General features: G+C 48.3%; 1 protein-coding gene across 1 annotated transcript in view; it reads right to left on the reverse strand.

Annotated features, from left to right (window-relative positions):
• The window catches only part of UBAP2L (ubiquitin associated protein 2-like), a gene marked incomplete at its 3' end in the record, with an annotated part of 25,388 nt that extends 3,809 nt beyond the window's left edge, over positions 1 to 21,579 (reverse strand). Inside the window, exons 1-22 of the mRNA XM_009320473.1 lie at positions 21,450 to 21,579; positions 20,786 to 20,863; positions 20,243 to 20,353; positions 17,083 to 17,251; positions 16,654 to 16,749; positions 15,869 to 15,914; positions 15,475 to 15,584; positions 13,784 to 13,858; positions 10,249 to 10,301; positions 8,679 to 8,764; positions 8,046 to 8,217; positions 7,033 to 7,234; positions 5,511 to 5,788; positions 5,060 to 5,232; positions 4,126 to 4,315; positions 3,453 to 3,507; positions 2,827 to 3,001; positions 2,551 to 2,623; positions 1,618 to 1,813; positions 1,423 to 1,511; positions 677 to 726; positions 1 to 4 (exon numbers count right to left, since the gene is read on the reverse strand). The exon at positions 1 to 4 is cut by the window's left edge and continues 73 nt beyond it. Of these exons, the coding sequence (XP_009318748.1) occupies positions 1 to 4; positions 677 to 726; positions 1,423 to 1,511; positions 1,618 to 1,813; positions 2,551 to 2,623; positions 2,827 to 3,001; positions 3,453 to 3,507; positions 4,126 to 4,315; positions 5,060 to 5,232; positions 5,511 to 5,788; positions 7,033 to 7,234; positions 8,046 to 8,217; positions 8,679 to 8,764; positions 10,249 to 10,301; positions 13,784 to 13,858; positions 15,475 to 15,584; positions 15,869 to 15,914; positions 16,654 to 16,749; positions 17,083 to 17,251; positions 20,243 to 20,353; positions 20,786 to 20,863; positions 21,450 to 21,539 (2,571 nt within the window). The remainder of the gene's footprint in view (positions 5 to 676; positions 727 to 1,422; positions 1,512 to 1,617; positions 1,814 to 2,550; positions 2,624 to 2,826; positions 3,002 to 3,452; positions 3,508 to 4,125; positions 4,316 to 5,059; positions 5,233 to 5,510; positions 5,789 to 7,032; positions 7,235 to 8,045; positions 8,218 to 8,678; positions 8,765 to 10,248; positions 10,302 to 13,783; positions 13,859 to 15,474; positions 15,585 to 15,868; positions 15,915 to 16,653; positions 16,750 to 17,082; positions 17,252 to 20,242; positions 20,354 to 20,785; positions 20,864 to 21,449) is intronic.
• Positions 21,580 to 24,718: the final 3,139 nt, after the last annotated feature.

Consider the following 24,718-nt stretch of genomic DNA (forward strand, 5'->3'; position numbering starts at 1 on the left):
AATCCTGAAGGATAAAAACAAAAGGAGAAGTTTTACGAGCTCTGTCCAAAGATGCAAAGCAGTATCTTTTGGAACAGAGGGATTTCTGGACTGCAGCCGCTAGATATGTTGGAGTATTGCAGTTCAATCAGCCACATCACAGCTGATCACAGCCTACAGCAACCCCAGGTTTTTGTAGCATGCACCGTCCCCCTCATCTGGCTATTAGAAGAACCAGATAAGGTCTACTGGTATGCAGTCCTTAAACTGCCTGGACTTTCCCTTCGACAACACAAGGAACACGTGTCGTATTGCTAAATAAACCCCATTCTACTCTCTTAGAAGTATTTAGTCACTACCTCTTTCAAGGATCAGAGGCAAGTATCTACCACACACAAGCTCCTCACACCACTGTCAGGCAAAACAGCTCTGCCTGCTGTAGCTTTCTTATTCCCTAGCCCCACCATTGATACTGCTGTCTGAATAACTAGTGCTCCTAACTCCCCAAGTGCAAAGGAGCAACTGATTAAATCCTCACTACTGCCACAGAGAGGTACATCCATTTAGCACCCTGTTTTGCCAGCTCTTCGGGACTACCTCACAGCCTGATCTGTCTGTACACCCAAAGCACACAGCACCGGTGAGCTGTTAGACCAGTGAAGCGGCATGTCCATGTCAGTCTTCAGTACTCACCAACGGGAATCTCGTCTGGAGCATTTGCAAGTCGTCATATCCATACACCTGTGGCTAGAAAAAGAGCAGGAGATGATGTTAGGGACACAAACTAGATAAAAACTCTTATCTAATTTTAGATTAAACATTTAGACAAACATTAGATAAAGCCAGAAGCAGATGATCAGAGGCCATGCAATTACCTAGGGGCAGGCAGCCAGCATTCACTACCGCAAGACTGACACTGCCAAGAGTGTTTTTATGAGCTGCTCAAATGAAGAACAAGCACCAACGCCCAGCACCACTGCTCCAGACCACAAAGGCACTTGACAATTTTCCTCTAGAAATTACTCCAACACCAAAATCTGTCCTCACCTTCAGAAGAGGGCTGTGACATACCCCTAGACTTTGTGGCAGCCACCACCCTTGTTTCTGACTGTTTGGCCTTTGTCATACCATGTTGCTAATGCAGCTCCACACTTTCATGAGCTGTGCTCTGACCAAGGGCTGCTGCTCCCCAAAGCTTGGGGAGGCTGTAGAGAACAGGCAGACAGAACCTGCTCTGGGGTGACCAGAATTACCAGAATTTACCCCCACCGGCACATGGATTTCCTCTGCTACTGTTTTATGGAAAACAGCAGGTCCAAACCCTTCCCATCCAAGGCACTCCTGATGGGCTGATGTTACAGTTTCTGGTTTCTCTACTGAAGACAGAGCTAGGAGGGATCTAGTGGCATGATACGACTGCAAAGAGCAGGTTGTCCCACTCACCGGATAGGCATGTAGCAACCCTGGAGCCATGATGTACGGATTAGGCAACAACGGTGGGACTCCAGGAGGGAGATTGGGAGGGGCTTTTCCTGACAAAGGAAGAGAAAGGAAGAGTTCCACAATGAAGCAAACAGCAGAAGCTGTCTCTCTTAGCTCCCACACCCTCCTCCTGTTTAGCAGTACCCAGGAAAGTACCTGATGTTGTCGCAACGGAGCTGCGAGTCGAGGCCGTCACCGTGGAGTTACTACTGAGGCTGAGGCCCAGGCTGCTGACACTGCTGAGGCTGGATGAAACGCTTACGACTGGCGGGGCGGCTGACACTGTGCTGGAGGAGGTGGAGAAAGTGCTAGCAGAAGAATGGAGGCTTGCTTCACTCTCCACACTTGTGTGCTAGGGAAGGAAGGGAAGAGAGTTAGGGGACCAAGCAGAGTTAGGGGACCAAGCAGATGTAACTGAGTGCAGAAATATTGCGGGACGCTGTCTACGCAAAATATTGTGCGGCTCTGTCTGCACCCGGACATTCCCGAGAGCCTGCAATGAACTCAGCTGCTGCAGGCTACAAAGAAACCTGCTTTGCATCTGGCTTAAGTCCAAAGTCCTGATAGCAGCCAACCCCTAATGCTTCCAAGCCTCTCGTACAGCTGTGTCCCAACACGTCTGTCTGCTGGGAGAAGCAGGGCTGAACACCGCATTTGCGGCAGGGAGATATATTCTGCTGCAGAAGCCAATACCCAGGGACTCTGTACTGCAGGAGCTCCCGCAGTATATGAACACCGTTCACATTTGAACAGTGACACTCCATCAGCTATCAGTTTGCTCTGACATCTGGTTGCAACTCCGCAGCACTTTTCAAGAGCTGCTACAGGCTCAAAAGAAGCCACTGCTATGTCTGAAACAGGCAGGGTGTCAAAAGCCTCGAGCCAGAGGTGCATAGACAGTGTTTTGACATAACTTTCTGTCCTCTCTCCACACAACATCCAAAATCCAGTGGGACAACCAGCAGCTTGGCAGCTCCTGTCACAACTGCAGACCCCACCAGCCACACACCCAAGGTCGGGCACACCAGCAGACCTCTCCAAGCCGAGCAGGAATAGGGGTACACAGTGCTAGAGCACACCTAGACTCACCAGAAGAGTTGAAGTTGACGTTCGCCCAGAGGATGTGGATGAGGACAGACTGTTCTGCTGGGTGGGTAATGTACTGCGGAAGGAGGAATAGAAGGTTGTCAAGCCAAGGTGTGAGAGTCACCACTGGTAGCACCAGGCCAGATGCCATTCCCCATCTACTCGGATGGGATGAGTCATCTCAGTCTTCCCCACTGCATGAGACAGACTTTGATGTCTACTATAGATCCCTCCTTCTAGTTCTGCTTCTCCAGAAATCCATCCACCACACTTGCTCACCTGCTGAGTTGCGCGGTGGTCGTACTGGGGAGTTCCTCACTGTGGCTCAGGCTGCTCAGAGCTGTCGAGTGTTGGCTGGCTGTCGTCAGCAAGGACGATGCAGATACCCCATCGTTGAGAGGCGTGATACTGGGAGCAGAGGGGGAATCGGATTTCACTGCAGGGCCTGTAGCACCTGTGAACAAAAGCTTTGGGTTAGGGGCAGCTACTAGACGCTCCTGGAGGGCAATTCAATGGTGAGGATCAGCAAAGGCTCAGCTAGAGGAGCTGGGAGATCTGGGGCTTCCCTCACTGCTGCCAACTACAGTTACACACTTGTGACAGCATGACTGTGTTCTGTGTCTCACGAACACCGCCATCGGCTCTGCAAAGAGCTTCAAGACCTACAGATGAGGTGCCTTTCACAAACACAGAGCAAATTGTCATCAGAGAGTGACTCATCAAGGATCTTATGGATCCATCAGCAGAAAGCTGAACATTGCAAGGCAAACAAATAATCTGAGTGGCAGCAATTAGTCCAGCGGGGAAAGGACCTGCTATTAGCTCAGATAGAGCTTTTCATCCAAAGCAAAGAATACAAGCAGTACAAGAGACTCAGGACACCCACTGCACTGACAGACTCTTACCTTCAACGGCCTGTGTGGTTTGTAATGGCGTGGGTTGTACAGAACTGAAACCATTCTGAGGAAGAGGAGAAAGAGGACTGGGCATTACAGCTGCTCGTTTCCAGAGGCAGATCTAGTGTCAGTCCCTCCCACACTCCCTCCCCTCAGTTGTGGAAAAAAAGGCATGCTACCAACACGTCACCAGACCGCGTCGGGGTTGGTCCCAAGCTCAGCTAGCCCAGTGCCAGCATGACCCCCAAGCGCATATTTGGGAAAGCAGTGCAAGAAGTTTCTCTGCTGCTGGTAGTTACACTGGCTCAACATCCTCAACCCAGGTCCGTTAGCCAAAAAGTGATGTTACCAAACCTGTGTGCAGCATGCAAGAATCGAATCCTTAAGACAAAACTAAATCCTTAGCCTGAATGTCACCCTGCAGCAGGGTAATTATGCGTGACATGACACATGGCCTGCAATCAACTTAACCGCTGTTAACCCCACTGGCCCAGCCCCAGGTAAGTGACATAACTAAGGGCTCTGGTAGCAGCCAGAAGAAAGCTCTCACGAGAGTCCACAAGCCACGTGGTGAGGCTGGAGGATCACAGAAACACTTGATAAACCACTTAGCTTCCCCTGGGACAGTGCTTCACATGCTATGCTTACTCAGCACAAAGGGTGAGCAAAGCTATTTTCCTACCTTGGCCTGGGTCAGATCTTTCTGGGGCGAGGAGGAGATTGAATTTGGGTATCGCCTCGTCTGGGTGGATCTCTGTTCGTACAGTGGTCCCTGAGCACTGTTCTGGGAGGTAAACGTTGCTGTCTGTATTGTGCCGCTCTGGTAACCAGACTCCTGGCTTTGATTGGACGAAATTGTGGATGAAGATTCACTACAAAGGGAGAAAAAAAGAAAAAAAAAGTTTATGTTTTCCTCCAAAACAGCCCTGCTGTAAGCTGCTGACCCAGGCTGTAGGCACTTCATTTCAAATCTTCAAAATAAAGAGTCCCAAGCATCAGTGTAAAGGCACCACACAAAGCAGCCAAGCAAACCAAACAGCAACACATACCCAGAGAAGGGCTAGCCCGACCACAGGAGGATGCTGGCACCTAGTTGCAGCCTTGCCTCACGCACTGCTGTGCTCTAGGTGATATTTCATGAGCTGCCACCACTCAGGTCCCAGCACTCAAGGGATTGGCCAGATACTAAGGGTCAGCCCAACAGAAGACAGAAACACTTCTCTTTGGCAAGGCATCGTCACCGTAGATACACCTACTCTACTGCATCCTGGTTTGCCGGGCAAAAAGCAGGACAAAGCACACAGAATCTGTTCACCAGGGACAAGGAGCAGTTGCGCTGGGGATTCCCCTCCTGTGTTTCCAGCAACACAGTTTAACGGCAGCAGGAAACGTTTGCTTTCTGTATAAGTACCACAGGCCAATCAGTCATAGAGCTGCCTGAATGAGTCTGCTGGCAACTTATACTTTGCTGTTGCATACGTTGTCCCCCCTTTGTGACCACAGCACAGTCAGAAAGGGTCTACTAGTATGCAGCATAACTAAAATCCACAGGACCAGCTACCTTCCGAAGCTACCTGCTTGGATTAATCGTTCCCTTCCTCGCGCCTGGTCCTCACCTAGCCGTGCTGGTGTACAGGCTGCTTTGAGATTGGCTAACGGCGGTGCTTGTTGTGGGCGTTGATTCATACTCCGCGAGAACAGGCTCCGAACCAAATTGTAACGCCCCAAACTGCAGGTTTAGCCCTGAGATATCCGCTGAGCCAGGCATTTCTACCGCAAGCGCAGGAATCTGCAAGGGAGGAACAACAGAAAGGGTCAATCACTCCCTGGGATCAGCACAGAAAGTGACTTTAGTATCCACATTTCCCAGCACATGACGGTAGTTACAGGCTTGCACCCTCTGAAGTACACTGTTCAACCCAGGCAGGCAAGCTTTTCTCCGTCACCCCACCAAACACCCAATGCTAACAGCAGAAAGGCCAGCCCAGCCCTTCTCACCAGCCCAAGTGGATTTTTCTGCAGCTCTAACACAATCACAACGCCTCCTTCCCCACCATCGATCCGCACCTTTGATGTTAACGATGCTTTTTTCTTTTGCTGCTTCAGCTTCTGCTGTGCTGGCTGGGGACTGGAGGACTGGTTGTCCGAGGACCCTGGGGACATCTGGGGAACAGGATTGGTTTTGCTGGGCAGCGGCGAGGAAGGGGGTGCCGGCACAGTTGTGGAGGCGGTCACCACAGGCTGTTTCTCCTGCATGAACACTTCTATCATGGTTGAAGTTGACGTGAAGGCCTGACGCTTGGTGAAGGGACTATGCACGGAAGAGTCTGTTGGGTTCTTGAGATCTACCGGGGGAGACAGAGTTGAGTTAGCAGGATTTGTTTCCTTAAAACTAAATCAAGTTCTGACACTTCTCAGCATCAAGAAAAAAAAAATTCACACCGACTCCTCCTGGAGCCTGTTAAAATCAGAGAGCAGAGAACCCCAGCATCTCCACTCCGAGCCTTGTGCTCTCACCACCATAAGTGCCAAGCCTGTTAAGCCCTTCTCCCCTCAGCTCCTTCCACCATCTCTACAGGACAAAGTGAGCTTGCACAGCAGAAGTCCTCCATCCTCCAAGAAAAGCTGGACTTCAGAGTCCCTTATGTGGAGGCACTGCAGAGTGCTGCACGAGCCTGACGCTGCTTCCTTCCCCTTCTCTGCCAACGTTGCTGCATTTCATTGCCTGCTCTTTCCCCTGCAAGTACTGGGTATCCTCCAAGCAACACCACTGCTCGGGGCTGCCCACCCTCAGGTCTTTGCACGATGGCACCACTTTCCTCCTTCACCTAAGCCTTACCGCAGCTTATTAAAAAACAACTCCTATTCTCTCTGACTCTCCTCTGTGGCTCCTTGTCTGAAAAGATCAGGAACTGCCAACACTGACTGTTACTAGGACAGAGCTCGATTTTTCTTCGGCTTAGATTTGAACCGGAGCCATTTTGCTATAGCGAGAAATAAAACACACAAGCTGAAAGAAATGGCACTAGTACTCCACCACAGCCGGGCTCAACATCTCATCTGAAAAGCAGGAGCCTCTCAATCACCATTTATTCCCTCATGCCAGCCCAGAGGTAGAGTTATTTCTTGGCATTTAACAGCCACCAGAATTGCATTCCTTTAAAAGATAACATCAGGTCAGCAGCGAGATGAGACTGAGAAGTGCTGGTATTTGGGAACTATTCTCCAGGGGTGCCCACTTTCAGACTCCTCCTCTGTTACACAGCTTTACACCAGCAAGTAGTTCTGCACACTGTGAGGGTCTCAGGAACGCCAGACCCCTGGCCCTGAAGCTGGCTGGAATGACCAAGAGGCAGACGGATTCAACTGCTCCAAGTATAAGAGGAACAGGGAAAGACGCACATGCACTATTACATTTTGCTCTCACAGACTTGCATCCACAGTTCTTTTAATTTCTCCAGCACAATTGTCTTGGCTGTGAACTTGTGACCTGGCCCTCCACTGAATCCCCACACTACTGCTTGCAGCGCGTTTCTGCAGATCTGGGAGAATATGCTCCCCTTTGGGGAGCCACACCGCTTTTCCTTACCATACTGCACAAGAGACGAGGTCTGCGTAGTGGATCCCATGTCCCAAGAAGAAGCAGTGGTGCTCCCACCAGGCTGGGTGTGCTGAGCAGCCAGCTGAGCCAGAGCCTGAGCCGTCTTGAACTGCTCCAGGAACTGAGAACCTGTGGTACTGCTGCCTTTGGCCTCTCCAACATCTCCAAACCCTTTCCCCAGCATGCTCACCTGCAATTTCAGCGATGAAATAACAAAGTCAATGTCTCCCTTGGCTTGGAACTTGGCTCAGAGGACAGGTACATCTCTTAACAAAAGCCTGAGCGCACTGTACCCTGCTGCTTCTCACTGGGTGCCTCAGCTTATCACTTGTACACTTATCTGTTGCCCAACCCATGGCATTTTACAGCGTCGTGGAGGCTTACAAAGAAAGTTAACAGATAGGATCTTTAAAAATGTACTAAATTATGCACATGCATTCAATTGCGCTAAAAAAAGACAACGACCAGGAGAACTTGGCTTTACAGTTAAGGTGGTTTTGCAAATCCTTCCTGAACTATCTTACCATTAAGTGCACAATTTTTATTTCTTTTGCTGAAGTTACACAAAGAAGCATCTGCCCAGGTCTGTGCACATCCCTGATTCGGGTTCGATGCCTCCTTCCTTCACCTGTCAGTAGATGCCAGCATTTCATCCCACACCAAACTCCCAACCAGTTCCACTTCTCAAACTGCTGAATTTGCAAGCCCTGGACTGCAAGAGTTTTTCCTTTCCTCTGAGCAGGAAAGAAGCGTGTGTTGCAAGTCTGACAAGGGCAACAGGGGAGGAATTATCCCAATTATTTCTAATTAAGCAATGGACTTCATGCCTCTGTATTTAGAGCAGACTGGCAAGTCATCCAAGCGGAGGACTCTGCCACCCACAAGAAGGGAGCAGGTGTCAGAACTGTATTTCCCATATATGCCCAAACGCAGACAGAGAACGTCAGGGAAACCAACACCTGCCAAAACCCACACACTGGCAGAGACCAGTATTTCCTTACCATGCTGTGGTGAGAGAAGGAGTTACCAGAGGCAGGCTGGGATATAGCACTCTGCTTGGAATTGCTGAACACGAGCGGCTGGGCCAGGGAAGGAGCCTGGGATGACTCCAGGTTTGTTGACTCATTCTCCATAGAAGAGGGCGTCTTTCCTAGCAGGACTGCAAGATCAATTCTGGGTAAAGAAAGAAGATAACCCACTGAGGTTAACATGAGCTGTCACACCCCTCACTTCCATTACAGCGGTATTCTACCTCCAGCCTCACAATTTATAGCTTTTACTTTACACATTGAATGAATCTGCAGAACGTTAACTCACAACTGCCAGTAGCAACCTCAAAAGGACAGAGACCAAACAAGATCCTGCACGGCCTTCTATTTTAAAGCATGTCTTCCATTAATTTAACACAGCAAAATGCCCTCAAATCTGAAGAACCAGCAGCAGAGCCTAGGAAAACTCTGATCCAGGATTAGGACCCAGAAACTCCTAACTCAACTTTTCCATTTAAATCCGTCTCATCTTATTCAGAGCTGCTGCATTTTAGCTAGCTGGAGAGGTTTAGTCTGAGATGGCAAATTGCTCTGGGACTTGTGTGCCACTTTTCCCATGTAAACAGCATCACCACAGGCTATCACCTCTGTCCAGCTGTGATTGTCACATTCTCGGCAGGCAGAGGCACTGAAGACACGTTGGAGGCGGTGAAGATCTTCGTCTCAGACAGCTGAAAGACAAAAAAAAGGGAAAAAGAATCCCAAAGTGAGAACAGCGTCTCGGACTCCAAGTAAAGCACACAAACGTTTGAGACAAACAGCCACAGAAAGATTCAAGAAATTCAAGTGTTTAGACTTAAACTTCTCTAACATGTGGCTCCCATCAGAATCAGCTTCTACTTCATTTGTTTCTTCTCAGGCAAGTGCACAAATCACCTGCCAGTGGAAAAAAAAACCCAAATCCTTCTACAAATTTCCTGTAATCCACAAATCCACTAGGGCTGCTGCGGTCTTAGACAGGTGCTCTGAACTGATGGTACACAGCACTGATCTGCAAAACCCACTGCACAGGTAGGTGCAAGCATTGCCAGAGAAGTCGAAGAAAAAAGCTTCAGTCCCATAGTTAAGCTTCCAATGATCCTGGCCTCACCTCGATGATCCGACCACAGACCAACAGATCTACTTCAACTATGGAAGGGAAAATAACATTGCTCAAAAGTGATGAAGGGGAGGTTTAATGACCACCTGTGATTTAGCCCAGAACATATCTGAATATGAACAGCTTTTATTCCAGACTGAGGAGTAGTTTAGTTGCTGGCAGCAAGAGTTTAAAAACAAAATCAGGAACCCCTGGGAGCATATCACACACACTGAAGGCAAGAAGGGCTATCAAAGGCTCTCTTCAAGCAGAGACCTGACAGAACAGACAGAGAAGCTACTTGCGTCTCCAAACACAGCAGGAACGCTTCCTTCAGACAGTGCCTGGAAAGCCAAAGCTTTCCCTTCATGCCTGTTCTGCAGGCTTAGCAAAAATGAGCATGCAAAACTAATAATACTACTAAAAAAGCCCAACCCTGCTCCTATCTGCAAGAACAGAAGCTCGCCCTTGATTCAGAGAGGGACTGAAGTCCATTTCAGAAGAAACAGATACAGAGCCATTAAAGGCAGATAACAGCATCCGTTCTCCCCTGAAGGAGACGCCAGGTAGAGAACAAAAAGTAGCAAGACATGCCAAAGAGCAAGTCAGAACATAAAGCCAAGAGCTTCTGTTCAATCCAAATCACAAGGATCAGCAGAGGCACGTGACACGTGCGAAACTGCTGCTGCTTCCTCCATGGCACGTGGTGTGGATCAAAGGCAAACCTTCCCAAACTGCCACTCCACCAGAGGAGCAGAGGAAGAATCTTGTGTGGAGTCCGGCCAGTTTATGGAAGAATTCAATCATGCAGTCGCAGGAAATGAGAGGACCAGACTTGATGCCCCGGGAGATCCCTTCCTGTCTTGGGCTCCTATGAAAAGCTCTACCATACAGGTACTTCAAAAGCAGCAATGTTTACTTATTCATCATAGCTCCTGGAACTGGGAGCCTGACTTGGGCTATGCCCATAGTTTGGGGATGATGGGCTTTGTGCTCCTCTTGTTAGCTGTGTGTGTACAAACAGGACAGCAGCCTGCTGGCAGACGCATGGAGGAGAGAGGTTTGGAGAGTACCTACATCTTCATTCCAGTCCTCCGTGCCCCATTCTTCCGTCGCTGCCCTCCACGCACCTACAAGGATAACAACAGGCAGAGAAGTTATGCGTGCATCAAAGCTCTACCTCCAAGAGCCAGGGAAGCACTGGGGAGCTTTGCAAGCAGCCGAGAGGATTTCTATTTGCCAACCGGACAAGTGAAAGCAGTCAATCCCAACCCACGATTCACGGGCAAGGTACCGCAATGGGATCACCTCAGCCTCGCTCAGGCAGGCTAGGCTGAAAGAGAGGGACCACTGGGCTGGCAGCTAGGGCAATGCACACACCCCAAAACCAAACAGGGAAGCTGAGCTTGGCAAGGAAGCCCCGGCATCATCCCCAGCCTCCTTGTGCCATTTTCCTGATTTCCCCTCGCATTGCGGTAGCTGCAAGTTTCTGCACCCACGAGCAGTTAGTGTCACCCCAGCAGCTCGGACAGAGCACCTCCTTCGGGGCCTTCCTGCCAGCTCTTGTGCAGGACCTCACCACCCAGTGAAACCTTAAAACCCAGGGACAGCTGAACCATTCACATGGTTTGCCTTCCTCCCCCAACCCCCCCGCCCAAATGTTGAAATCTGACTGCATCAGGACCAGGACCTCCTGTGCACAGGCAGATGGGAATCAGAAAGGGAAATTTAAGTGACTAATCAATTCCCGCATTTTCTGTGACCAATTTCAGCAATATGCTCAAAGTGACTAGCTTAAAATATCAGAGAGAAAAGCAAGAGATTTCAGCTGCAATCCAGCACAGCGTGATTTGTAAGAGAGCAGAATTTACCGGGGAAAAAAAAGTTTTGCCTGGCCGCATCTTCAACTTGTTCCGTCCCTCACTTCCATCACAGTTTAACCTCAGTACTTTGAATATTATGTGGCAACTTCTGAATCCATTAGATAACTTAAAATTTGGTGTGGGAGGAGAGCTGGAGCATTTTACATCCCAAAAAACTCAGAGTGTAAAAACAGCCCTGTTTTGTGCAGCTTGTTTTCAGCCCATGCAAACCAGATCAACAAAACCCGACACAGCCAACAGGGTTAGTCCTGGAGACGTTTACAAGGATGGAACAAGTTGGCATCAGCCCTTTTATAAGCTGAAAGCTTTTTACAGCATAAAAACATAGCACGTAGGGAATGAGAACATTGTGGATTCTTCTGCAGGACACAATCAGGCTCGCTGAGATTTTGGGGGGAAGAACACAGCAGATCTTCCCATATACACTTTAATTATGAGGCCAAAACATCCAAACAACTGCTTGTCTAGAAGTGGGGGATTTAGTGCATGAAATAAGTATATTAATAGTGAATTATTCTTTTTTCATTGTTGTTTTGCTGGATGTTTTGTTTTGCCTGACAAGCTGAGCCAATTCAAGAAGCCTTCCTGGATATTTCTTTTTTTTTTTAATATTCAAGTTAGAAATACAGATATTAATACAACATGACTTCCCTGAGTGCCTGGATTCTCACTGCACACTACTCCACCCCTTCCTCCAGCCAGAATCATCAGGAGGAGTTAAACACATTCAATGCAAAACACATCTGGAGTTTAAAAACCCAGATTCCACCATTCCTTAGATTTTTTTTTTTGTGCCCTCACAGCAGTAGTGGGAAGGCTCCTTTCGAGATTTTCATGGATCAGAAAGATCCTACCAGCTCAACCCTTACCCAAGAGGTGAAGTGGGAGCTGGAGGTACCTGGGTCAGCTGCAGTTGGCAGGGGAGAGCCGGAAGCCAGGACAGTTGCCCCAAGAAGAGTTTGTGCATGTAGGAACACAGCACAGGGCTCTCAGTCTTGCTCGCTTGGGGGAAATGAGAAGAAAAGCAAAGCAGCACAAAAAGCAGAAGGAAATCCTGCAGATGAAGAGCAGCCATTGATGGGGCTTTCCTGGCAAGTCTACTTCTCAAGTACCGGACACCTATTCAGCATGGCTCGTGCTCCTTACACACGAAGGGACAGATGGAAAACCGATGACATGCAATGTACAACCATGCACTTGCCAGAAATGCTCCAGAAAGCTTCCTAACCAGCACAGTACGTTTAGGTTTTTTTAAGAAACAGAGTGTATCGCTCTCCATCAAGCTCTTCCAAAGGGGAGAGCTGCAACGCAAGCAACGCCCTGACACTTCTAACACCATTTCAGAACTGTCGTCTTCTGAATGGCAATCCCTCCTCTCTGCTTTAAGAAAGCCTTTCAAAGAGCTGCTGGCCTTTAAGCTCCTCAAACCAGGAAAAGGGGAAAAAATAAAATTAAAAGTCAATAGGCATTTGCAAATACAAATGTGCTGAAGAAAAAAAATCCCATTGTGTCTTCAAGACTGCCCCCCCCCGCCAATACACTATCTCTTCATTTTAAACTGGGAAATGAGCAACCAGCTTGCTCCTCCTGCAGCCCATCAGGCAGTCTGCCGCTATCTCAATGACTGGATACATGCTCGATGCCCCAGCCTGGAAGGGTGACAGACCCAAACCCCCCCCACCTCTGCACCTCAAAGGAATGTAAACCCAAACAAAGCCAAAGCGTGGCAAAAACACAATGGCAGCACTGGAGCAGATGGCCTCGTGCTGCCTGCGGAAGTTAAAGATTAACCCAGAGGAGAGAACCAGCAGATGCTCCAAAGCAACAGAAGCACTCCAAGAACATCTGTGTCTGGGCCCCTGTAGAAGAGACTCTACAGCTCCTCTACACTCCTCCTCGTGTCCTGACCTTCAAGAGCAAAGTGGCAAGTTCCTCCAGAAGGGCCCTTAGCCTCGACTTCCAGACCTCAGGTTAGATAGTGAAAACATTAGTCAAACACTATTTTGGCAAACTGGATCATCTCATGGGTGTCTCTTGGCTTCATAAGGCATAAAGGTATAAGAGCAGGAAATAAAGTGGCCAAGCACTGAGCAGCTTTGCCATCAAGCATCCTGGTCATCTCAAAATCCACTGTCATCTTCAACTGCAGGGCAGGTCTGCTCAGGTGAAGAAGAGCAACCGGGCAGCAAGAGCGTGCCAAAGCAGCCATCAAGCACATCGCTCACCCAGAGGTAGCCATAAGCAGAGGCAAAGCATCGAGATAGTTTAGCCAGACTACGTCCCCTTGCAGCAGTGTTTTGACCCTAAGCAGAAACATAGCGGGGAGGCCAGCGAAGTGGTCACTGCAGAACCGAACCTCCATGCCGAGGAAACGGGACGGGGACAATGGCAAGTCACAGCTTTCTGGACGCGAGACAAGCAGAATACAACTAAGCTGCCTCACGCTTCCTCCCCTCAGGTGGGATGCTCTGTCATCAGTGCTGTGGACACAGAGCTGCTCTGGGTACCGAGAAGCAGTGGCTGAAGTTAGAATTTACATAATCCACAAGAACTTGGGTTAACCTCTCCCAATTTACATTCAAGGTGTCAGCATTAGTAAAAGCACAGTCAGAACAAATGTAAAATATTCATTACAAATTAAGAGAGAGAAGAATGACATATCCACAGATATTTCAGTCTTTTTTTTTAAAAAAGCTATAAAGTAAAGGTATCCGGGGCAGTTAGTGCACCTGGATGTATCGTACCAGGAGCAGTGTCAAATTTTCGGGGATAATTTGACCCCTCACCCCCAATGAAATCAAGTCCTGAAACAAAAAAAAAAAAAAAGAAGACAACCAGTGAAATTTTGACTTAAAGAAGTGAAGGCAAGTTTCATTGCCCCCATGTACACCAGTCACACTGTACCTGTGGATATTGTTTATTTAAAGAGATGCCGGCTACTAAAATGGAAACAAAACAACCACGCATGACACAGGTGAACAGCATAGTTGCACAATAAACTTTACAGCTGCATTGTAGTACTAGAGCAAATTTGAGTTGTTCCGTCAGAAAAATCTTCAATTCCCCCCAACCATGCTCTAACGCACTTTGTTCCACAATTCCACAAAACACCAACACAGAAAGAAACCCCACACAGCCTGTTCAGACTAGACAGTTAAACTTCCAGCATGTATTGCTCATCCACTCCCATCCCTTTCTTCTCCAGAGACAAGCGTACCCATTGCCCTTAACACATGCCTACACTACTCCCTCCGTTATTTAAAACTCCATTTCTCAGTCAGCAAGAAGATGATCACTCGGTATGCTCGTGTTTTATAAAGCCATGCTTATTTTTTCCCCCTTTTAAAACAGCTCTCCGTTTTCTGGGGGAAAAAAAACAACAAAACCCCCCAAAAAACTACCAAAACACAAACCAACCAAAAACCACCTACACTAACAATATGTAGTAAAAGGTATCACAGTTTACAGTACTTTATTTCTCTTTCCAAAGCTATCAGTTTTTCAGCAAATACAAGATATATGGAAGTGGCCTAAAGCAACATTAATATGGTTGTGAACGCTTCTTATAACCAAGACGTGGTATTTATCCGAATGCTCAAAAACCATGGAAAAATAGTTTGACTTGACAGTGGTGCAAGATTGCACCATAAAAAAAAACCAACCACCACTCTTAAAAAACCCACACAAACAGACTACTTACGATTAAGGATTGTCCCTTGCGACTCTGTCCAGTTATCACACTGCAAAAATCTGAGTTCGCTTGTGTCTTACAATAGTGTGCATACTTGAAATAAAAAAAAGTACCATTTTTCCAACGCAAGAGAATGTGCAAGGGCAGATCGGTGTTCACAACCCGCCCAGTGAAGAAATGTTTGCTTCAAACAGGCAAGCGATGAAGATTTCTTTTCAGCTAGCTTTCTGTAACGAGGTCTCATCCTGCAGCAGTTTGAGCAAGATGACCATGAAAGAGAGAGTGCTCCCCATACCGAAATCAAGAGCAAGACATCTGAACTCTGAGTCATGTTCTCTGGAGGATGCACCGAATATTGGGAGAACTTGCATGTGTTTAATCACACTACAGTTTATAAAAAAGGAGACTTTTACCAGAAAGGCAGCATGGTTTCTACTGGAAAACAAAGGGAGGCAAATGTTCCTGTGCCTCTGTTGGGCAACAGCACGCACAAGCTCACACCAGAACAATCATCCAGCTCCCAATTTCCAACGTGGTCACCCTAACAGATGCAAAGGCACCTCCGGGTGCAAAGAAAGGGTCAGTGAAATCCATCTCTGAACCAACAACCCATTCCTCCATCCCTGAGCCAAAGACCTACCCAGAACCTCTTTAGCGCAACTGGACAGACACAAAATCCACTTGCCCTCTAAATACAAACCAGCGAACACACACGTGAAGACCACTTACTTGTGCCATCATCCGGCTCAAAGCTGCCAGTGTTGTTCCACGTGTTGTTGCTATTCCCGTAGTTCTCATCCGTGCCGGCTGGCTCGGCATAGTCAGCTGGGTTGAAAGTTCTGTAAGAAATGCGAGGATGGAAGTTTTTACTCCCTCTCCCTAAGCATTTTAAAAGCAACCGATTTTATTCAGACCACGACACATCTCAAAGAGTCTCAAAAGACAGTTCTCTCAGCAGAGGACTGCTTCAGCTACACCAGCCATTCCAAATTTAAGTTAGCATGATGCAGTTTTGGCTTTATTAAGAAAAAAAGGAAGAATCGGAACACAAATGACTGATGCAAACAGTACTACTCACGCACAAAGACTTATTTTTGCTGTGGTTTGTACCAGTGAAACTTACCCCATGCCTTGGGCAGAAAATCTCCCCCCTCGCCTTCCAGAGCCACCTGTAAAATATACACACATGCACTGCTGAGCATCTCTCCTGGCTCTGCATCACTGGGAAAGAAACATTTGAACAACATGTGGAATTCTGATGCCCAGAATATGAAAGTGGTGAGGATCTTCCCAAGTTGATGGGATTTCCAGCAATGTCTTTATATGTATGGGAATGACCTCAGCTGGCTGGCAGTATAATTGGCAATGCATGATTCCAGGCTCAGATGAGGTTTCCAGCTGGCACAAACCATAAGTACTGGACCCCAGGTTCCGATTTCTGCAGTGTGTGTCCTCAGCAACAATTCCTGAGCAGCACAGATTTTGTGGAAAAATGAATTTCTGCTGCTGAGTACTTAAAGAACAAGCCAAGCGTTTGCACAGCAATGGTGCTCAGACACACACGTGCAAGAACAAGGAGTATCCAGATTCTGTTGCTAACAAGCAATTGGCCCACCTGCCACATAGTCACCTTAGGGTTTTTTGACTTCCCACCTCTATACAATAAAGCCCTATTTTCTTCCAATTCCACGGATGGGATGTAAGAACTAGATACTGTTTCGAGCATGCTCAAGATGGGGAAGCAACGTGTAGGCACTAAGTGTAAGCATAAGAACAGAAAAATCAAGTGCTTATTTTCAGTTTGGCAATTCCTCCCATAAAAGAGGCTTTCAAACCTCATGGAGGGGACAGATATGCTGATGTAATTCTTCTCCTCCCACCCGCTCTGACCTCAAACCCCATGTGTACCTCGGCCTCGGCCACGTCCCCGCCTCCCTCTTTCTGTGCCTCTTCCAGAAGATCCTCCACTCTTACCACCGTCTAGTCCATTCTCCTGGCCCCGAACTGAAAGACAGAACAATGCAAAGACCATTTCAAGATTCGTCCTGCTTTAGGGAGGATACAAGACCACACCTCAAACACTGAAGCACAGTGGCTGTGTGGGAGACCACCTGGCCAAACACTCCCGTAACTTCTTTTATTTAAGCTGATGGTATCGAGGGTATCGCCCAAGGAATCGTCTCAGACAGGGGACATCAAACAGATTGCCACACACACAAGGATGGTTTTCCTCAGACGCATCTGCCCAAGAAGCTTTACTGACAGCTTTTATGCAGCACAAAGTGCCTCGGTGTGACCCGTGACAGTTACGGGGGTTATTAAAGGGCAGGTCCATACACTCTCTTCCACGGCTGGCACCTAGCCCCCGCCTCGGTGGCCCGCCACGTCGTCTGCTGAAATCCCGATCCCTCTCCCGGTTTTCTTTGCTTTCTTCACTGGGTTCTGTCTGTCCACTCTCCTTCTGTCCTGAGACACCCTTCTTCTTCCCGACCATTTCCCAGGAATGCTGAAGGTTTGCAGAGGGGAAAGAAGTCAATCATAGTTTGATCGATGCAAGATACAAATACACACATATTTAAACATGCTACAGAGAATATAACAAGGGTCTCCAGAAAAATGGTTTCCAGCCTAATTTTTTTTTTTTTTTTTTTTTTTTAAGAAGATGAAGTGTGCACATGCAAATGTGCGAAGTTGCTTGTGGTACACCTTTCCACATGAAATATGCACACTGGCTCCAAACAAAACATTCAATGGCCAGCTAAGCCAGTGGTCCCATTCAGGTGATCAGGTGTAAATGTGTTGTTCCTTTCTCCCTGTGAAAGGGGATGCCTTCTAGGACATCTCCAAGGATAGGCCATGCTCCACAGCCCTATTTCCAGGATATCGGCAGGGGTAATGAAAGTGCAACAAGGCTGTGGGAACTGGCTGTGTATTCCTCCTCGTGCTGCAGTGAGCTCTTGGCAAAGACTCCTGCTGCGAATGCTGAAGGTTTGCAGAGGGGAAAGAAGTCAATCATAGTTTGATCGATGCAAGATACAAATACACACATATTTAAACATGCTACAAAGGATATAAAAAAGGTCGCCAGAAAAATGGTTTCCTTCCTTTTTTTTTTTTTTTTTAGGAGAGTCTATCAGCCTACACACAGTACAGATTCTTCCTTCAAGGAAAGCTTTCTTACAGCTGACTGGCATGCCGTTTGAGATAACAGGAGATGAGTTATTCTATTTCTGCAAAGATCTACTAAACCTCTTAAATAGAGTGGGCATAATACTTACTGAAGTTCGAAGTGTGGATAAATTTACCCTGTTTAGGGGAAAAAAAAACCCCCTACCATTTCATATAGGTCACCGTTTTGGGGAGCTCTCAGAATAACCAAGGTAAACGTTCCAAAGTGCTCTGCAGTCAACATTCTCTCAGACGCAGAGTAATTTAACAAAACCCCTCCCCTAAATGGCAGCTCACAGGGAGAGGAGTATCACAGAACTTATCCAACAGGCAAGTTCAAGTCATCCCAAATTCAACTGCAAGAAGTTAAGCATGCCTCCAGCTTACTGCCGTGGGCCTGCATCGGTTTATTTTATGACAGTCTGCAGTGGTTTCATACTCTTAAACTGATGCTGCACACTGTTAGAACAATTAAAAATAGTCACAAGTCATTGACAAAGACCTGAAAACATAACTGGCAGACAAGTAAACAGCTGGTTTTGGATGGCAGCATGGAGGGACAGTGACAAAAAACCCCATAGAGGCACAAACTGCCTTCAAACCCAAGGCTTCTGAAGTCTCTCTCCATAGGTATCTGGATCAGAAGGAAATTTAGGAAAATATTTACTTTGAATACTGTAATTTTAAGCTAAATCTAACCCAATGCTAAGATCACGCCAGCTCCTTTACCGTTTGAAATACGGTACATTATGAGTAACTAGCACAGCAGGTGAGCTGTCTTCATCAGCACGGGATTATCTGAGCAATTAGCAAGTCTGTTTCTTATCAGAAAATCCCCTTCACGAGATTGCTGCGCAAGCTGAATCCAGGCCAGAAGCAGCTCCAAGACCGTTGACCAATTACAGTGCAGACACGGCCTGCGCTCAGTGCTGCGGGTACCAGCCCGCAGGCCCCCCACGGCACTGCAGGCTGGAGAAGTGGCAGGCACTCGAGGTCTTTGCTCTGCCAACTCTGTTTCTGCCTCTACAAGTCTCCTGCAGTAGCTGCGCCTTGCCCTGCATCTCCCACTGCTGGGCGTTTCAGCTGCTCGAATAAAGAGGGTGCTGCTACGTAACGCGGTTTGCTGCACACTGTCCTGGATGCTGTTTTCATGAGCAATGTGTTTATCTAGGAAATGCAATTGTTGTGATAGCAGGAGTTTGTCGTTTAACGAGAAGCTGCCGGTTACAAGGGATGTGGAAGAAAATACAGTCACGGCAGAGCTTTGCCTCAGTAATGCACATTCATATCATGCCCCTTTCTAAAAGCATTTTCCAACAGCTGTTTTGTTCAGTTGTCAATGGAAAGGGCTCTCTAAAAGCGAGGAGGAACCCTTCCATGTGCTGAACTGAACTTGGCCGGTGCCAAAGCTAGCCAAGCACCTGATATTGGGGAGCAGCTACGTTACACAGAACACAGTCTGAGCTGTCCAGCTCACCCAGCTACGCTCAGGGCTAATAATGAGGAAAAAAATAAGCTAATGCATAATATTCTGAAGTGATATTTACAGCCTCAACTCTACAAAGAGTTGAGTCTGCTTCAGCCAAACCAGGGTTCCGGGAGGATACGTTTGATCAGCGGCAGTTTGGAAGGATCTGATATTCATAGACTTTTTACCGGGCTGTAACAGAACTTGTGTCTCTCCTGTCTTTGTCACAAAATGAATGACATCCCACACACCGGGCAGAAGGTTCCTCCTAAGCAAGCGCTCGCTTGTTCTCAGAGCTGACTTTGGCTTGCCTGAGACAGGCACCTGCATGAGTGACAGCAGTCGAGCCTAACTCCACAGAAAACAGACAGCAAAGAGACCCTCAAAAACGTGGCATGGGCAGCAGCACACAACACTAATAAGTGAATGTTTAGGGCCAGAGACACAAAACTGCATTACTCTAACAGAAATGAACCACAGCTGACACACATCTGGCTTTCAACACAGGTCACTCAGCCCTCATGGGAGAAGATACAGGTCACACTCCCTCACAGCAGTGTGGAAGCTTATACAGACACCACTGTACTGTTGTCAAAGTGCTTGGATTCAAAAGGAATATGAAGTAAATGATTTCTTGCATTTTCCCCTCTATTCCTTTGGGCCTGCTGGCCGCACTCATATTCTGTGCAAGTCTATAGGCAGCAGTGTTAAGAAGCCAGGACACAATCACACTTTACATGCTACTTGTGGAACTAGTCAGTCATTTTGGCTCTCGTTATCTAGACATTACTGTATGTCTTGTCTCCAAATATGCAGTTACACTGAACTAGGCCTCACCAGATTCACAGGACCCAATCCTACCGTGTCCGGATTGCCCTCCAGCAGCACGTTGATGGCTCTGTTAACATCTCCGTTGCAGTCATGCAGAGCAATCACACACTCATCCTGGTTCTTGCCTGTGATGTCGATCAGCTGTAGAGAAGACACCACCACAGTCAGCATGTTCCAAACCAAGAAGGCGCCAAAATCTCTACGGATCTCTTAGGAGGCAAGCAAGTTGAATCCCAAACCAGAAATCCTACAGAGAAATGTCAGGGTTTGGGATTCTCCTGAGCCTCCTCAGCTTAATTATGTCCCCTCAACAAGAAGTAACTGAGGGTGGGAAGTTCTGAGTTACCATTGTTTCACCACAAGCCAACCTACAGCCTCCTTTCCTCAGGATAACACCGCTCCCTGCATTCTGGGGCTCAACACGGCAGGCACTAGAGCCCCTGAAAAACAAGCCCGTCCAAGGAAATTCAGGGAGCAGCCAGCCGCATCCCTCCCACCCCCTGCAGCATTCACGGTACTCTCAACAGCGGTCTTGCCTTCCCGTCAGGGTTCACCCTCACTTTCCACACTCACTTGTTTCACCTTCTCCTCAAAGTCAGCGTCGTTGTGGTCCGAAATCATCTGTGCAAGTCGAATCTGTTCCGCGGTGGCCTAAAAGAAATCGAATGGAGAGAGAGAGAGCGCGCACGGTTAGAGCGGCACGTTTCCAACAAACCTTCCTGCAAAGGCCACATCACTTCCCTGAGATCTCTGGAAAGGAATTGATATGATGAAGAGGAGGCGCAAACAAGGGTCAGAAAGAGGAAAGCTTCAGAGAGAAAGTCAGACGGAAGAGGAGTGAGCGAGGGGAGTCTGGAAGAAAGGGACATACCGCCGGATGGCCTCGTGGCACCGGGTGAGCGACAATCACCTAAACTACGTCCATCTTGAGGCAGACCTTACCACCACCAGAACATCAAGACCCACTGCAGGCAGCTTCTCAGCCACTTGCGTTCATGAACGTGAACAGGGAATGGTCAGATGGAAGTGAAAACAAATCTCAGCCCCGGCTCCTGCTCGGAGGCACCAATGCGGAAACCCCACCACCAGTGGCCGCCCAATTAACCTGGCTCTGCGAGCAGCACCCTGTAGCAGGTGGGAAGTTCATTAGGCCAAGCCCAGTCGTTAGCGCTGGGCCAGGCAGGAGTGCCAGGTCTCCACCTCCAAGCTAACTGGTTTCCAGGGACGCTGCCCTTACCTGCGGCCGCTGCTTGTGCTGTGTCTGGCTCTGTGTCTGTGTCTGCTCCCAGTTCCCCCGGGCTCGGTTAGTGCCCACCGATGTCATCATTTACAGTATATACAAATAACAGTATTTACAAGGTAGAACTCTGTGGTGCGTCAGGGGAGAAGAGAGAACAGACTGTTAGAAACCGAAAACAAAAGGCAGCACCAAGACTGAACGATCGCGTGGACGAGGCAGCCAGTAAAGCTGTCGCGGGCCCCCACCCTCCCCGCTGCTTCCCCAAAAGCCGCGGCAGGCCAGCCTACCATTTCCACGTGCCCCCAAGACAAAAAGGTCACTTGTACTTCTCGAGGTTTCTCCACCACTACCACGGTGGAACACTCTGAAGGAAACATCACCTGCATCCAGGTGGGAGCAATCGGGACCCAGGAGCAGAACCAGGTAAAGGGTTTAATGGCTCACTGCTAAAATGCAAGTGTGTGAGTGGGCACAGATTTGCCATGGCTAAGTAAGAGGCTACGGCGATCAACCGGACCAAGGAACGCTTGGAAAAAAGCTCTAAAGAAACTTCACTTTGAGAGCAGAACATCTCAGAGCCTCAGACACATCAGCTACTTCCCCTTCTCCTCTCTTGCCTTCAAAGCAGGGCAGGGGAAGAAAAAACGCTCCAGGTTTGTGGGATATTGTTTTAAAAAAAGATACCGCTCTTGTAGAACTGCCCATTTTTGCTTGCTTCAATTATTCCCCAGAACTGGAAATACTAAGTTTTCTTCTACTGAATGTTCTAGATGAAAAAACTACCAAAAAAGTGAACTAAACGTCAACAAGGAATAACAGCCAGTAATGTTGTTAGGTAACTGCTTGAGGCAAAAAAATCCCAAGTAAGAGTTCAGGCCATGGAGCATCCAAAGCAAGTGGAGTTTTATAACCTCACACCAGGCTTCAGGGGAAGAGCCCAACCCGGATAGTTAGAACGGGATCAGCACCAAGTAGTTTTACCCTGCCTATTGTCTCCCAGACATGAGGGATGCCAGGCACATCCCACAGGACTCGGCAGGACTTGCTACTTCTGAGTCCCCGAAATCTCAATAATTGCAAACTTCACATTTTTGGATTTCGTTAACAAGACTGCAATGCCTTCCCCAAAAGCAGCAGGGTCTGCTCCAGGTGCTGGTGCTGCAGGCAGGCGCTCGGGACAGGGGAAGGAGCCCCAGACAGAGAGAGTAAGAGTGGCGAGAAAACCCAAGCAAGAAAATCTGACCTGCAGTATATGATCTGAAACATCGCTTGTGAACACCAACGTGGCAGCACAGAGCAAGACCTGGCGTACAAAGTGGGGAAAGCTCAGAAGCAGCATCAGCAGACAGCCCCGTAGGACCTGGGGAGTCTCTTGTCAAAGTCCATGAGCAGAGGCCTCAACCAGGCTGAGAAACCTTTCCCCGAGAGCATGGAGACCCTAACGTCACCTTCGCGCCATGGCTCGACGCACGTGCCACCGCTCCCGCTCCCATCAGCGCCCAGTGTTTGTTTGTAGGCAAGTTTTCAAATGCGATTGCTCCCGCAGCTTCCCACAAAACCTCAAAAGTTTGCACTTTGGGGTCACCCATGCCTCACGGTAACTTAAACACACAGTTTTCCAGCTATACAAGTGCCAAGGTTTCTTATCAGGAAACAATCCAAGCTACCTGTCCCGGTCACCAGGAGCCCCCGAGGTGCGTGTGACACTGAGCAGATTTAAGGAAGAGCACCAAGCCTGGGCTTCACCCAAGGCAGAGCAGACAAAGCCTCCCGGGCTACGCAGCCATCCCTCCCTCCCACACTCCACGCGGGCTCCTTCCCCACGGTATTTATTTTCACTCTCCACCACTACGTCTCTTCCAGTTCTAAGTGTTTCACGCACAAACAAGTTGTTATATTAAACCAATTTGGCAGCAGAACTGCAGGCCCAGAGGGAAGCAATCCTGCGCGTTTGCAGTAACTTAATCTGCAGTTTCAATAGGACACAGTTCCAGCAGTCTGCTGCCCCGAACCTTTGTGCAGTGGCTGGGCATTGTTCAACAGCTGCCACGCTCCGCTCTGCCCAGCTGCGTTTCCGCCACGATTAAATCATGATTATTTTTTCTTCAACATGCAAAAACCACACGACAAACATCTATTATAGAGGTATCAGCCAGGCCCTGATCCTGCCAAGACCACCGGGTAAGCGGGCGTCCCCACACAACACCCCACGTGCTGCAGTGAGGGAAGAGGACTCGGCCGCTAATAATTTACTCCTCAATCGCGTAACTTCAGCACAGCTCACAGGCAACATTTAACTGCAAATCTTGGTTATCCCGACACTTCAACTGGCCCTGCGCGGAAGTAACAATAATATGAGTTTACCAGTTCCAAGCAGTTTTCATTAAAAGTGTTTTATCCCCCTTTCCCACCCCCCCCACCCCCCCAAAAGCAAACCCATATATATTCACCAAGAGGGATGTAATAAAAAAGGGCAACTCCAGCCAAAGCAAATCGCGGCTGAGCCACGCCAGAGAAACAGCGTTAAACAGGGCCAACGCTTACGTTTCAAGACAACAGGAAAGTGATGCATTCGTACAGGATTTAGGGAAAACAAGAAGCTTCACGGCTACAGGTTACAACATCTTTTCTTCAAAGAAGCTGCAAGTAAACGTGACATGCTTTGGCATCACCCCTTTTCCTTTTCAGACTACGCCGCTACTCGCGTTCCATGTCTAGAGAGGAGAGAGTCTCAGCTACACGAAACATGAAGCGCAGAGTCTCCAGAAAAAGAGGTGATACAGAAACGTAACGAACTGTTCATTTTATTAGAAATTTCAGGTAAGTTACAATTTTAGAACAAGGATCTGTCGGTCACATCCGCTATCCCCGGCTGCGTCAGACCTGCCAGCACATTCTAGCCTCAGTTTCCCTTATCTGTTAATACAGAAAATCGGTATTTCCATCCCCCTCCAACAGAGCTTAACGAACGTGTGCAGAAGGCTCCCAAGCTCCAAAGGAAAGGGCCACAGAAGGCAAAGCATTCGGAAAGATTTTCCTGCAACGTGGGGCAGAACAAGCACCCGAAGGAGCCCAACGCGGGGGGCCGGTTTATCAGTGTTACGGTTTTTCCTCCGGAGCAAACACGTCGCAGCTGCAAACTGAGTAACTCCCGTGCGCGCAGAGCACAAGATTTTGCGGGGATGCCCCCGGATACGCCATCAGAGACCCCAGTTTGGTGTCGACGTGCAGCACTTTATGGGGAAGACCCACCGGCCGGTCCAGGG

This window comes from Pygoscelis adeliae, unplaced genomic scaffold, assembly GCF_000699105.1.
Source record: "Pygoscelis adeliae isolate BGI_AS28 unplaced genomic scaffold, ASM69910v1 Scaffold153, whole genome shotgun sequence".
Lineage (NCBI taxonomy): Eukaryota > Metazoa > Chordata > Aves > Sphenisciformes > Spheniscidae > Pygoscelis > Pygoscelis adeliae.